At 28.6% G+C, this 15,458-nt stretch overlaps 2 protein-coding genes and 1 pseudogene across 3 annotated transcripts; all 3 read left to right on the top strand.

Annotated features, from left to right (window-relative positions):
- Positions 1 to 388: 388 nt before the first annotated feature.
- Positions 389 to 5,749, top strand: LOC145752548 (tectonic-like complex member MKS1). Of its 2 annotated transcripts, none has more exons than XM_082568851.1 (12): positions 389 to 550; positions 1,175 to 1,331; positions 1,424 to 1,507; positions 1,688 to 1,881; positions 2,222 to 2,350; positions 2,701 to 2,805; positions 3,077 to 3,182; positions 3,797 to 3,977; positions 4,276 to 4,398; positions 4,572 to 4,825; positions 5,092 to 5,281; positions 5,616 to 5,749. In XM_082568851.1, the coding sequence occupies exons 1-12, from the start codon at positions 474 to 476 to the stop codon at positions 5,672 to 5,674; spliced, it is 1,659 nt and encodes a 552-aa protein (XP_082424977.1). In that variant the 5' UTR covers positions 389 to 473; the 3' UTR covers positions 5,675 to 5,749. The 2 variants fall into 2 exon arrangements, with proteins under 2 accessions (XP_082424977.1, XP_082424976.1); XM_082568850.1 differs by having other exon boundaries at positions 1,685 to 1,881.
- Positions 5,750 to 7,146: 1,397 nt separating this feature from the next.
- LOC145753422 (uncharacterized) lies at positions 7,147 to 8,493 on the top strand (annotated as a pseudogene).
- A 3,396-nt stretch (positions 8,494 to 11,889) lies between these two features.
- Positions 11,890 to 14,003, top strand: LOC145753421 (uncharacterized). Its single transcript, XM_082569834.1, has 7 exons — positions 11,890 to 11,933; positions 11,989 to 12,112; positions 12,321 to 12,491; positions 12,901 to 13,125; positions 13,205 to 13,333; positions 13,535 to 13,668; positions 13,970 to 14,003. Exons 1-5 carry the CDS (start codon positions 11,890 to 11,892, stop codon positions 13,286 to 13,288), a joined length of 648 nt encoding a protein of 215 aa, XP_082425960.1. The 3' UTR covers positions 13,289 to 13,333; positions 13,535 to 13,668; positions 13,970 to 14,003.
- Positions 14,004 to 15,458: the final 1,455 nt, after the last annotated feature.

Genomic DNA, 15,458 nt, shown 5'->3' with positions numbered 1-15,458 from the left:
TTTAATTTAGGTACATTTAGCAAGTTGCGGCGTTACCGTATTTCCAGTTCTTAAAATAAGTAGATAAACTAAAAGTTAGATGAAAGCTTATGTGTTAGATTAATTGCCTTTTGCTGCATACTACTTAAAACGAAACTTTTCTGCAAAATTTATTTTAAAATAAAGCATATTGTCTTTTAGTTTAAGCATAGATATAAATAACACTACATGTAATATCTATGTGTGATGTAATATCTATGGTTTAAGTACAGAAAAAATTATTTAAAAAGATTTTTTATGCATTATTTTTTTGAACCGTCGATATAATTTTTTTGGTAACCTTACTTTTTCGGTCAATTTTATAAAAATATTGCGAATTCTGTTAAAAATTTAAACCATATTAAAAAACAGTTATTTTGTTTTTACGTTTCTGTTTAAAATAGAATAGAATGTTATACTAATTCCAAAGTTGTAAAAATTAAAAAATTTTTATAATGGAAAGAGTTTATGAAAATGACTTAGGTGGTGCATCGTACCGGTCAAGAGATCCAATCAAAAATTTTAAAATCAAGTAAGCTCTGATATAATATGTTTGGTATATATTTTTTGGTAATTTAAAAATGTAAAATTAGATTAAAACTATGTCAGTTTAGTAACTTTTGCAAATTTTTTAAACTTATAGGGCAATAAAAATTAGATTTTAACAATAAATTTAAACAAACATCCAATTATTGATTTAATTTTTTTTACACTTTGTCCTAGTTTCATTTTTTTTGTATTTCTTTATCCTTAATGTTAAAAGGTCGAATGCGTCGCCGAAACATTGAGTAACAACAGTTGTCCTGATCCAGTCTGCCAGTCTCGAGTTTCTGTGGCAGTTTTGGATTTTATTATTATTTTCGACCCAGTCATGATTTGCCTGTGACAGTTTGGGATATTATAGATTACAATTGCCCAATATTTGAGCTGCTGGTTTAGCAAAAGTTCATACCGTTTATAGCGCCTCACTTAAGGGTGCTACAGCATGAGATCACTGGGAATCAAAACCAGGACCCAGTACTGTATATATTTTTTTTAACCCGGACTGTATATATTTTTAATGGTTTATTTATATTTTTAAACATATACACAAATGTTACAATAGGCCTTTCAACATGTGTTTTTATTATTATGTCCTAATTTGTCCTTTTTTTAGAGTAAATCTACAAAGACTGAGTGCTTCCACACTTGGCTTCTTGTCAAAACCCAATTCCACAGAAGAAGTGACTCCTTTAACTACAAATAATTTTGGACAAACCATTCTCGAGAGTGAAAAGCTTGTCGTGCAATGGCAACAAAAATTTTTTTCACATGTATGAAAATATATTTAAATATACCGGTACCATTTTCTAGTGATTTTAATAATAATAAAAAAAGAATACTGAACTTAAGCTTTTTAAATTAGAGGGAGATGGAGTTTTATGGATTTGAACCAAATTGTACTGGAGTTGCGGATTACAAATATCATTCTGAAGTTGACAAAATAAAGGTTTTTTATAGTTAACGTTTAGGAGTAATATATTTTTATGTAAAATTATTTTTAAATATTAAAATCACTTATAAAGGCACTCATATTTTTATTGATTTAAATAAGCAGCTTATTGGTATACATACCCCTTTAACTATGTGTTTTTTAACAAGATGTATTTCCAACTTAAATGTAAAGGAGGCAGGTGGAAGAAAAAACAAAAGATTATTCACATATGTAAACAACGATCGCTTCTCAGCTACAGAAGACATTTTTCAACCAAGCACAACTTCAGAAAAAGAAACCGAGTCAGATTTAGCGATCAGGGTATCTGAAGTTCGAAAACGAACCAATGACAACACTGCAAATGGTCCTCCAACTTGGAAACTTAATCGGTATTTATTTTAAACAGATTGTGTTGCTTTTTTTATTTAAATGCCCCAATAGATAACATTGTTAGTTGACAATTTTTTTAAATTAAAAACTTTTTGGTTCTGTGCTTAAACTAAAGTTAAGTTGGTTGTTTACTTGTTAAAACAAAGGTTAAAAAATGAAATTTAGTAAAAGATTATTTTTTATTTATTTTTTTGCAAATCATTTAACCTTTTACCCTAAAATTAGGCTATTAGAATTAAAAGACATTTTTTAACAACCTTAAGAAATATTTTTCTTAAGGTTGTGTTTTATTGTAAAGTAGCAAGTTAAGTTGATCTTTGTTTTATTAACTTCATGCAGTGGTAAATCAGTGGCTGGATTGAAGTTAGTTGAAGCTTCTCCTACTGAGGAATTTCAACAAAATCATCATGTTCTTAACACTCCAGTCACAACTTTAACAATCATGGCTGATCTATCACCCGAAGGCCAGTAAGTAGATAGCCTAAATGAACTTCCATTTTTAAAAATTTTATTTTTATAAGTGACAGTAATAATTAACGACATTATGAACAATACAATAATAGGATGAAAACATAAAAAAAATTACAGAGTGCTGGTAATGTAATATATTTATTTGTTTAAAAAAATAAATTGTACTGTTTACCTGCTAACTAGATTATACAATTTGTCATTTTTTTTCTTTTATCTAAAACTGAGTTTGAAATGTTGGGCCTCTTTTATCAAATGTAACATAAACCTATTTCAAAAATAATAAGACTAGATCTTGGTGTAAAAAATAATAACATTTAGGATTTGATATATTATATCATTGTGTACAGACTCGGTGGTTTAGAATTTGAGCATAAACTCTGTACAGTGGAATATAATAGTAACTCCATTCTCAGAGTAACCCCTGATTTTACCAGGTCAAAAAGACCATACAGGTACATATTAAAATCCTACATACTTACATTTTTGTAGAGTTTTTATTTATTTTTATTGTATTTGGCTATGTTTGTATATAATTTTAGAAAAACAAATATTAGTTTATTAAATTTAAAATTAAATATAGGCTAGGTTAAATTAATTTTTGACTGTTCATGTGTTTAAATAAAAAATGTAAAGTTTTAAGAGTGTAGGTCTATTTAAAATGGTATATTTTATTTATTTTTTGCTGGTTTATGAGATTCCTTGTGTAACAAATATAATAAACAGGTTAGAGCATGGTTTAAGCAGGGATGTTTGGGAGTTTACTGTAGAACACGCTTCAAATGATGTCAGCAAACTGGAAGAAAAAAGAAAATTAAAAGTTTTTAGCGAGGTTTGTACTTTTAAAAGATTTTTATTTGATGCTATTCTTCAAATTTTATTTAGAAATTTATTTGCTAGTAAATTAAAAAATTAAAATAATTTTAGCTAATATTTTAAGGCAAGCCAGTCTGAATTAATTTTAAACTGGTCCTAGAATAAGTTTTGTGCAATGGATTTTAATTATATTTACTAAGCAACGTTTAAACATATATATATTTTTTTTTGTATATATCTTTATCCTCGATGTGGGAAAGTCGAGTGCGCGACTTAAACATAGAGTAACATCAGTGACTTCGACCCAGTCTCGAGTTGCCTGTGGCAGTTTAGAATATTATAGATTATAATTGCCCGATAATTATACTGCTAATCAAGTGCTGGCTCAGCAGGAGTTCATACCGTTTATAGCACCTTACTCAAGGGCGCTACAGCATGAGAACAGTGGGGATTGAACCCACGACCTCATGTGTGGTGTAGCAAGTGTTCTTACCACTACACCACGCTGCCGGTTATAGCACAAACCTTTTTATTTTTATATGACTCTAACAGATGTTTTAAAAAAAATTCTTATTTTTTTTGTGTTAAAAAATTAACATTTATTTTACAATTTAATTTTCTTCATTTTAGCTTTATCACAAACATAGCAATTACCTTAAACAACTGGTTGGAGACAACTTTGAAATTATCCCGAAGAATTTGTTTCGACTTCTAGTCTACGGAGAAATTGTTTCGGCTGAATCTTTTGAGAATAATAATTTACACGTTGAGTATTATCTTGACTTGCCAACCGACTGGTCTAGTGACCCAAGTAAGAAATATGTAAAAAAAATTAGAAAACTGTTTTATTATCAGACATTTGCCCCTTTTTTGCAATAATATTTTCTGTCTAGTCTGCGCTAAATATTATTATGATTTTTTACAGAATATTTTTTTTAACATAATCTGCAAGTAAGTCAATATTAATATCGCATCCATGGCAATAAAAACATTTATAAATTTAAAAACTTTTAAATATTATAACTACCCAAAAAACTGCTATTCGCCTAAATATTGCAATCATTCAATATTAACAACCATTTTAAATTTTAACGCAAATAAATTTTAAGCACAAGTTTTGTATGGATGTACACAAACATGTGGAACTAGACTTCTTGGTAATATTGAACAAGCTCACTTCTCCCAACCATTTAACTATCAACTATTTCTAAACATGGATAACAAAACAGAAGGTAAATATATGGTAATAAGGAATAACATTTGCATTAAAGTTAAGTATGTCATCAATCTATGATATTTATAAATGTAAATCATAGTAACGCTATGGCTATTTTATTTGATAAAGGGTCATTTTTTTGCAAAATTTCTATGCAATTTAACCAAACCTTTTTTATTTTATTAATAGATACCCCATTTGAATGGCCCAAAGTTTTCGTCCATGTGATATCAATGACTGGAAACGGTATACAACAAACCGAAGGTTACAGCTACTTCAATCTTCCGTCTACGCCCGGTTTTCAAAAACTTAAAGTTAATTGTTGGAGGCCAACTGGAAATGCTGGCTACCAAGAAGTCGTCTCAAATTTGCGGAGGTATTTTATTGGAGGAAGTCCGGAGTTGGAGAACCTGTCTTCTATTGCCGTGCCACCATCAACAGAGGTAAAGTAAATTATCTACTAATGAATTTGCCAAATGGACAACTTAAGCCCCCAATACATTGATAAATTGTTAATGTCTTTTCTTAGCACGCCTATACATAACTACTAAAATAACTACATTTAGTTTTCAATGTTGACTGTAACTTTATGTACTATCCCCACCTTAAAAAAGTTCAATTTAGTGCTTATTAGGTATTACTTGGTATTTTGTGTAAGGTACTATTTGTTTTTTTGTTTTATTAATATAACTTACACTTATTTGTGCAGGGAAATCAAATCAGCAAATATGGAATTCGAACTGAATCAACTGGAAATGTTGTAATCAACATAAACTGTTTACAGCAATATACTGGCTTTCAAGACAAGACAGCTGAGTTCGTTTCCAAGAAAAAATTACAAAGTGCTATGCAGTTATTAAAAGGACGAGCAAGTGCTGATGCAATACATGGAACTATGGGTAATCTTTTTCAAATAAGAATGTATAAGGACCTGGGTTTGATTCGCTCTGCTTGTTATTACACTGCATTATACACTGTTTTACTCAAAGTGCAGTCAAAAATTGACATATTTTTTTTATATTTTATCCTCAGTGTGAAAGGTTTAATTTTACAGGCTAAATAATGGGACATTAGTCATGACCCAAACTTAAGTTGCCTTTTGCCGGTATTGTAATTTACTAACTTTGCTTTGTTTATTTATCACCCATGCGTTTGGTTTTTGGCGGCAGTTGTAGATACCCTTAGCCTTTACTTTAATGTGTTGTATGGTGAACTTTCTTTTTTTAATTTTAGATGCATTTTTGAGGGCACGCAAACGTATGCAGCTAGCTCGGGAAGCAATTATTTCTTAGCATATATGAGTGTGGGTGTTTTGGTAAAGACTTATCTGGTGCAGAGTGTTGCCAAGATAAATGATGATACAATCCTTTTATATATATTTTAGTTTTGTTATTAAAATTTTTTATATATTTTTTTATAAATGTATTTTTATAATTATGATAGAAAAAATAATTAAAAAAATAGAAGGTACACACTTGATGTTTTTTTTTTCTTTCCATATTCAATATATTTCCCTTTTTGACATTGAAAATATATAAATTATATTAGATCAACAATACCAATGGAATAGCTTATCACGCTATTTATTGACCCTTCATCTCATATGTCAAACATTTGTAGATTCTATAGTTGTTTTTATTACTTTTTTAAAAGGGTTATTTGAAGACTTATTGAAAATGTAGATTTGCAGCGCTGGCTTCAGTTTTTTTGACACCAAGATTGACCTCATTTTAGTTTAACAAATCCTTAAAGTATAACAAATATGTTTAAAAATATTTTATGCTGTATATTAGACTTATTTACGGTTTGGCAATGTGATCGATCTTTAATATTTAAAACAATTTTTACACACAAAAAAGGACATTTTAAATATGTCAATCTGCTTTTTGAAAATGTTCTCCGATTACACATTGAGTTTTTGGGGAGTTGGTCATATATCCTTAAGATCAAATGAAACGAAGTCAAACTCTAACTTATTCCGAATCCGTCCGGTCTTATTAATGTCATAGGTACCATTTTAAGTGGTAAAATATTCGTTTTTGGCAAATTGGTTTTAATTTTAAAGCAACTAAATTCGTTTTAACTTTAATACGAATTGGTCTTAAAGAGATTTTCTAAAATATTTTTAAAAAATAGCGGAGCTTGTTTTATTATTTTTTTTTTGTATATATCTTTATCCTCGATGTGGGAAAGTCGAATGCGCGACTTAAACATAGAGTAACATCAGTTACTCCGACCCGGTCTCGAGTTGCCTGCGGCAGTGTGGGATATTATAGATTATAATTGCCCGATAATTATACTGCAGACTAATTGCTCGCTCAGCAGGAGTTCATACCGTTTATATCGCCTTACACAAGGGCGCTACAGCATGAGATCAGTGGGGATTGAACCTACGACCCCATGTGTGGTGTAGCAAGTGTTCTTTCCACTACACCACGCTGCCGGTTTGTTATGTGCTAAGCCTGTAATCATTTAAGAAATAGTTGAGTGTTTGTTTTAAAAACTATTTAAAAAATATTTAAAAAAGAGGGCATTTTAATTACATGTAAAAGAGGTATTTTAATCACAATAATTTTTTACTGAACAAGTAAATAACTATGTTAAAGATATTTCTTAAATATATATGAACAACTCAAAAATTTGTAACATCAGAACATTACAAGCAGTAAAGCAGACAGGCCGACAGGGGTGCAAGTTGGATTTAATTATTGGATTAAGGTTTTTAGAATCTATTTAATTAAAAGTTAAAACCTTTCAAAACAACATGATCCGCGTCAAAAAAAGACCTTTTAAATGTGAAGTGTGTGAAAAATCCTTTTCTTGCAGATCAAAGTTAGATGCACACAAAGTTATTCACGAGAACATCAAGCCTTTAAATGTGATGTTTGTGGAAAATGCTTTTCTCTAATTCATAGCTTAAAATACCACATGCCAGTTCACGCTAAAATAAAACTTTACAATTGTGATGCATGTGAAAATTTTTTTCCTACAATATCAAGTTTGAAAAAACACAAGATGATCCATGTAAAAATAAAGTCCCATAAATGTGATATTTGTAAAAAATCCTTTGTTCGGATTTCAGAATTGAATGGACACCAAGTAGTTCACGAAAAAATAAAATTTTACAATTGTGACGTTTGTGATAAAAACTTTTCTAGAAAATCAAGTTTAACTGTGCACAAAGCAACTCATGAAAAAATAAAACCGTACCAATGTGAAATTTGTGAAAAAAGATTTGCACAAAATGGAACTTTGAAAGAGCACAGAGTTGTTCACAGCAATTTAAAGCCATTCAAATGTGATGTCTGTGACCAAACTTTCAAAACTAAACGTAACGAAAAACTTCACCAAAGAAAACATGATGAAGTTAGGGCTTATAAATGTGAATTCTGTAAAAAAGTCTTTAAATGGCAATCCAATCTTAAACATCACAAACTCATTCATGTAAATGCAAAATCCTACAAATGTGAAATTTGCGAGAGAGGATTTACTCTGAAGGGAGATTTAACACAACACAAACGTATTCACAGTGATGCAAAGCCTTTTAATTGTGAAATCTGTGACAAAAATTTTAAATCTAAAAACGAAGTAAAAAGTCATCAAAAAATGCACAATAAAGTGAAGGCTCATAATTGCAAAATTTGTGATAAATCTTTTAACCAAAGGTACAAACTAAAAAGTCACAAAACCTTACAAATGTGATATTTGCGAAAAACAATTTACACGAAATAGAGGTTTAGTAATACACAGTTATACTCACAGCAATATAACACCGTTTAATTGTGATTTTTGTGATAAAAAATTCAAACTTAATTATAGCTTAAAAATTCACGTTAGAAAACACACTGGAGTAAGACCATATAAATGTGACGTCTGTCAAAAAAGTTTTACTAGTAATGGACATTTAAAAAAACACAAAGTTATTCATAGCAATATAAAACCACACCAATGTAAAATCTGCGACAGACAATTTACGCATCTTGTAAGTTTAAAAGTACACAAAATCACTCACAGCAATATAAAATATTACATATGTAAAAATTGCAAAAAAAACTATAAATCCGAACATGGCTTAAGGTATCACATGAACAGAAATCAATGCAACAACTAGTAATATTAAAAAAAATATATTTTCTGGTTTAATCCTTGATGTTTTTATGCTGTCATGGTCCTGGGTTAATCCTGTAGCTTAATTTGAATAGGGCTAGATAAGCTTACATACATTTTTATAAGTAAATTGTTTGTGATATTGATTTCAGTATAATTGGAATTGGTTTTTCAACAAGCATTTGGTACTTTTTCTCTATACTCTAGTAAGTAATTTGTTTGCTTTAAATTATAGTTCGAAATTTTTGATTTTGAAACAACATTGTAAGTCAGTTTTCTTACTATTGTTGTCAGTGTTCTTTTTTCAATTGTGCATCAAGATATTATTAGCTTATCAAGATATTAATAACAAGACAAATGTGCATCAAGATATTAAGAACTTAAAAACTGGTTAATAAATTAATTTTTGTTTGTTTATTATCGATAAATGCCTAGTTGTTTTAAAAATTTTTTAAAAAATCAAGCATTTAAATTTCAGTAAAATGTATATCATGATATTTATTTTTTTATTTGGTTATCTATAATAAATTCAAATGCTTGTTTGTTTTATTAAAATCAAGAAATGATATAAAGCATTCAGACTTTGGTCTAATGTAAATTATTAATAACTCAAAAACAGATTTAAAATTAATTTTTGATTGTTAATTATATTTAATAGCTTGTTTGTTCATTGAATATTATTTTAAGCACTTAAAATTTGGTCGAAAGAATATTGTGGTATCAACAAGAGAAAAAAAGCTATGTTAAAAATGTAATTTTTGTTTTTTTATTTAATCAAATCTGTAAATATTTATTAAATTTAGAAATGGTTAATATTAAATTTGGATGCAAAGCCACAGATTTAGTTTAATCAATTAAAAAATTATATTAAATATTTTATTGATTTTATTATGTCGCGCTTATATATTAGTATACATTTAAGTAAATTTATTTTAAAAAAGATTAAACGTTTTTAAACCGCATTTTATATATCAAATAAAGCCAGTTATAACTTCTTATCGAATTTTTATACTTGACAAATTTTTTTATATGTGCACTTAAACCTGTTTTTTGCGTTTGCATATTTTGTATATAGTTTAATATACCACATCTTTTGCACTAATATTTTTCTTTTTATATTACGCGCAAATGTTTCAAAAGCAGTCTTGACGCCGCCTAATAAACATTGTTTTAAAATAACGTAAATTTAGCAGATATTTTTAAAAGAAACTAGCAAGAATTTATTCTTTTTGCACATTTATTTTTTATTCTTTTTGTTTTTTTTCTTGTTGTAACTAACCATAAAAAACAATTGATTAATAAATTTTGCTACAATTTTAATGTTTAATGCTGTAGAGTCCGCAATAAACGATATGAACTCCTATTCAGACAAAAACAAAATGGTGAATTAACTATCAGGCAATTTTATTATAAAATCCCGAATTGTTCAAGTTGCCATCACCTAAGACTGTGCCAGAAAAACAAAAGTACATTTAAGTTTAGGCCGTGAAGTTAATTTTTTCTCATTAAAGATAAAAAATATAAAAAAATATTCACACTTTGGATTCAAGTGTGTGTAAGTATATTTTTTTAGGTACGAAGTGTAATACAAGGTAACATACTTCAATTGTTCTGTAGGTCAGTTAAACAGTTAAATGTAACCGGGCTAGTATTTTTGTAAATTTTTAATACAAAGATTACTTCCAAACGTAAGTGCGTTAAACCATATAGTCTGTAGGTACAGTTAACTTAAAGCAGGGGGATACTTCGTAAAATGGTTATTCGTTGCTCAATACATTAACGTTGGTTTGTTAAATAAACGAAAGTTATCGATAACCGTGAACGTTAAAAATTATTTCTAAAGAAACAATTTTTTTTCTACAGAAACAATAATTTTTTTTTTGGACCCCATAACAAAGGTGGGCACCAAACCGTTAATCCGCTAATCGTTGATTAAAGAAGTTAACTTTTGCGTAAAAATTGAACTTTTAAGTTAACTTTAAAAATTATTGGGGTAAGAGGATAGAATAGGCGAGGTAGGGTAAGAGGGAAGGGTAGGGTAAGTAAATAGGGTAGGCCGGAAGGGGTGAGAAAGTAAATCAGCCGAAGTGGTTAGCTGGGCGGAAATGACGTCACAATCTCTGTGTGCCACATTCTTATTGCCAATTTTTTAATAACTGCAAACTAGCGCTAAAATTTTTTTCGTAAAACATTTTTCTTTAATTCAAAAATTTAACTAAACTGCGAATTTATGCGAATGGATTGTTTAATTTAAATGTTAACGTTAACGGTTATCGATAACTTAAGTTACATTCCATTTAATTTAAAAAATTAAAGTTAACGAGGTTACTAGTTAATGTATTGTGTAACGAATTACTATTAAACGAAGTTACTTTTTTGGTTAATTGTGCCCACCTATGCCCCTTAAACATAAGAAAAATTACTGAACAAAATATTGTAAGTATAATGTTTGCCCGGAAAACAATAATTCTTAATCTTTATTGTAGTAAGTACAGTTTTTTTATGCAGGTAACACATTACCTATGCAACACTTTACTGCGTCCATGTTGTTGTTCTAAAATACTTTGTTGGTAAAAAATGCATTGCTTGATAAGGCGCACCGCAGTTTTGCATAGAATTTAGTTTTATTAGCGTATGTTGCGACGTTGTTAGTATAATTTGTATTAGGCGTTTCACAGCACAGTCGTGTTTTTAAATATTTTATGTTAAGCCTATAATGATAAGTAATGATATTAAAAAAGCCTATAATGATATTGAATTTGTGCATAAAATGTATTTGGGGGCCATGCAATTATCAACTGTCGTAGCTAACGCCAATTTTACCCACAGGCTATATAAAATGTTGTAAGGCTTGAAATCACGTTTTAAGTTTATTTGAGCTACTAAACAAGCCCGGAGCTACAACCAAGTTTATGCTTGATTGTTTTCTAAACGGCATGATTACTGGTTGTAAACTTAACCTAAGTCGTATTTATTAGAAATTATTATAAAGTTTTGTAAAAAAGTACGGTAATTTTACATTTAAAAGTTATTCAAATTAGCAATATTTATTTTAAAACTTTGTTATATCTAATTTAAAAAATTTGTTCTATTTATCACCAGTTTACATCTGTTTACTTTCTATTAAAAAACATTTAAATATATAAGTTTTTTAAGAAATTTCTACATTTTTGGAGGTTAGATTTAAAGATTTTTTTAAAGATTGAAAATCAAAAAATGGTAAAACTGTTTCATATATTTTTTATATCTGTATTTTTTTTATTCGGAAATGTTGCTTTGGAGTGTCTTGATGGGTAAGTTGAGTACTATTTAAAATATTCATAAATTTTAAGTGTTAATTTAACCAAATCCCTTAAAAACTTTCAGAAAAGTTTTTGTAATTAGTTTTTTTTTCAAGCTAATGATTGCATTAGATGGATGTAAATTATTTTTTATGTTCAAGAGGTAAATTAAAATTATATGTTGTTAGTTTTTAAATTTTTTTTTTGTTATGTTTTAGATGCACATGTTCACAAGATAATTACGATTGCCAAAATTCCCAAAACACCCAACTTCCAATGACAATAGATGAAGGCATTGCAACTCTGGTTTTTAGTGGTTCAAGAATGACAGAAGTTGATATGGTAAATTTTAACCAAAAGATTGCTAGAAGTTTTATAATGTAAATTTTTATTCGCATACTTTACTTGAGGGTTAGCCTTATGCCTTTGTTAATTTTTTTAATATTTCATACCCATCAATGTTAAAACATGTTGATATGACATTAAATATAAATTCACCTATAATGTAAACAAAAAAAATTTAAATAGTAATTCCTTTTGTAAATTACAGGTTCCAGAAGCAATCAACCTCCTCAACTTGGATTTGTCAAACAATGAAATCATAAATATTAGTTTTAATGCGTTTAACAATCTTAATGCCTTGCGTATTATGCTATTAAGTAACAACAATATTAAAAGAATTAGCAACAATGTATTTGAAATAAATCCATTGCAATTACAGGTAAATGAATTTGAACTATATGGCCATAAGTAATATGCAATATATTGGTTTAATATATGTCTTAGTTAATTGTACAAGGGATTTTTTATGCAATTTAATAGTATGCCAGCTGTATTTTAATCCAAATAAAAACGGTAGTGGTTAATTTTTAATCCATGTAATTTTTTTTAATCCAACTTAATAAACACTCTTGTGTATGTTATATTTGCTACTGTCTTTATATGTATTGCCACCTTATCATATGAATTTGCTTAATTAGATGGTAATACCTGCACAGAAGCAATCTTATAACAGAATTATAAATTTGCAAACAAGCGTGTGCAAAAGTTAATATTTATTGTATAATCCTAACCATAGTATTTATGGTTTTTTATTTTTTTAATTCGCCATTACATTTGTCTGTTAAAAGATTTTAAAATTGGATTCAAATCTTTTGGAGTTCATTTCTGGTTTTCTGTTCTATAATTTGAAGGAACTGACAGAATTGGATCTTCACAACAACCGGATTTCTTTTGTTCACCCTTATGCCTTTTTGGGATTGAAAAGTTTGACTCGACTGCGCCTAGATCAAAATTACCTACACACTTTTAATTTTAATTGGGTCAACAGGCTTAGCAGTGCACCGTTTATGGAAGTAAAATATTTAAGTTTTCTTTTAACTTTCTATAAAAACTTTTTGTCATTTTACTGTTTCTACCAAATCTTTTATTAAGACCTTAAGGTTTGACAATAATCTTTGGTCATGTGATTGTGATATGATCTCCCAATTGGATTGGTTTAAAAAAACTGTGGTTTAAGGCATTAGATTCCAATTATCCTATGATGTGTCAAAACTTAGACAAGTAAGTGCCAGTTTTATGTAAAAGAGAAATTTTATTTAAATTTTTTAACACCCCATTATGGAGCAGGCTGTTGGTTAAATTGTCATCTAAGCATGAAATTTAAGATTATTACTGTTAATTTTTAATTTACTAAAATTAAAATTTACTTTATACAACATATTGGTATACTATTCCTAAAGTATTTTTTTTTATTGTGTTTAGTGTTAGAGTTGTGAACACAAATATAAAAATGATAAATACAACAAAGTTCTGCCAAAAACCTAATATAACTGGAATCACTGAAAGAAGTATTGCGCGTGAGGGACAAAGCATTCAATTACAATGCATTTTTAACAGTAAGCATTCAATTTTTTTTTTGTAGTTTTGAAATATACAGGCAAAATCAAATCTGGCATTTTGCATTGTTAGTAGTTGCTGTTACTATAACTTGATAAAAATTGCATGTAATGAAACAAGTTTTAATTGTTTGATAACAATTAGTAAAATCAAATTACTAAAATTAAATAAAACAATAAAGCTACATGTTGTACAAATCGTTTTCATTTTTTGTAGATTATAGTAATATTTTATTTATAAAACAATATTTTCTAATAATATTTCATTTTAAAAATCGAAATTTTCCTTTTTTTATCTTAGAAACTTTACTTCCTTACCCTACCCTGGAATGGACAGCCCCAAATGGTGACAAATATAAATTTCAAACTACTGACAGGTTTGTAGAAGTTGACCAAGAAGGGGCTCTTACAATCCATTCACTAGAGAAAGATGTAGATGAGGGAAAGTATTTGTGCACTGTTACAAACTCACAGGGTTCAAAGCAAGCCGAAACATGTATAACTGTGAATAAATATACCCTATCCAACCCCCCCTATCCAACCTACAACAATTTGCCACCAACTTGGCCTTCCGCTAAACCTGTAAGCATTACAATTTAACTTTTTCTATTACTTGGATTAAGTAAAATTTTCAGATATTGTCATTCATTTAAGCAGTAACCTAATTTTTATTTTTTTTGGTCCCGGTATACATATTTTTGGTCCCGATATGTATATATATTTAACAACAGAACTATTGAAGTACTGATTTGGTATATTACAGAGCTTAAAGTTAGATTAAGCTTATTGTTCTGTAAGGGTAAAAAATAAAGAGTTTAATATAATGTAAACTTTATATACTATCAAATGTTGATTGATTTCACATTTAGATAAAAAAACTTACAAAACATATATAAGTAAATATATATTTAAGTAAATTTTAGATTATAGATGTTCGAGATTGGGATATTTCAGTTAAAGATGCCCCTTGCCCAGCAAGCTGTATGTGTGGATTTCAAACTATTGATTGTAGCAGCAATAATATACAAAAGGCCTTAACTGGTAATTAACTACTTATATTTAAAAAAAAATAATGGTATATCTAGTTACAATTTTTTTTATCTATTTTGGTGCAAAACAATAAATATATATATACATTATGTAATAGGATCACTATTTAAATGTTACAAAGTAATGCCTAGACCTAGTATTGCTAATTATCGGTACACTGATTACTGGTGTATGCATTAACTTCTGTTACAAACAAGAAATAAATGGCACCGTGGTGTTGTGGTTAGAAATTTTTTCCTTACTAAACTAGGTCTGGATTTGTTCCCCATCGTTTTTATGCTGTGGTGCTCCTAAGTAAGGTGCTATAAATGGTATGTTTAGATCATAAAGTTGACATTTCAACAACAATAAATAAAGATAGGACCCGAGAGAACTTTTACAAACTTTTTATTTTAAACAGAGGTGCCACCGAATTTGGATCCTAATTCAGTTACAATCAGATTAGCTTCCAACCAAATAACCACTATTAACAAGTTTTTTTCATTGAAAAGACTAGAGGAATTAAGGTTGGACAATAATCTGATTTCTACAATTAAACCACAGGTCAATGGTACTACAATTTAAGCATATAGTTTTTAATATCTAACCTTGCTAAGACAACATATACTACATTTTTAGGTTGTGTTTGCGTTGTAAATGAAACTCAAATAAATTTAAAGAATTCAATTTAAAAATGATTTGTTTGGTTAATAAACAGTGTTAAATTGGTCTTGGATAATTTAGTAAAACTGCACAAAAAT

Source organism: Corella eumyota, chromosome 5, assembly GCF_963082875.1.
Source record: "Corella eumyota chromosome 5, kaCorEumy4.1, whole genome shotgun sequence".
Classification (NCBI taxonomy): Eukaryota; Metazoa; Chordata; class Ascidiacea; order Phlebobranchia; family Corellidae; genus Corella; species Corella eumyota.
This window is presented reverse-complemented; position numbering and strand designations above follow the sequence as displayed.

Excerpts from the sequence above, each read along its gene's own strand:
- LOC145753421 (XM_082569834.1), top strand. The coding sequence starts at position 11,890 with ATGATTGCATTAGATGGATGTAAATTATTTTTTATGTTCAAGAG. Across the intron at positions 11,934-11,988 it reads TTATTTTTTATGTTCAAGAG|ATGCACATGTTCACAAGATA; the intron begins GTAAATTAAAAT and ends GTTATGTTTTAG. Across the intron at positions 12,492-12,900 it reads TAAATCCATTGCAATTACAG|ATTTTAAAATTGGATTCAAA; the intron begins GTAAATGAATTT and ends GTCTGTTAAAAG.
- LOC145752548 (XM_082568850.1), top strand. The coding sequence starts at position 474 with ATGGAAAGAGTTTATGAAAATGACTTAGGTGGTGCATCGTACCGGTCA. Across the intron at positions 2,806-3,076 it reads AGGTCAAAAAGACCATACAG|GTTAGAGCATGGTTTAAGCA; the intron begins GTACATATTAAA and ends TATAATAAACAG. Across the intron at positions 4,826-5,091 it reads CCGTGCCACCATCAACAGAG|GGAAATCAAATCAGCAAATA; the intron begins GTAAAGTAAATT and ends TTATTTGTGCAG.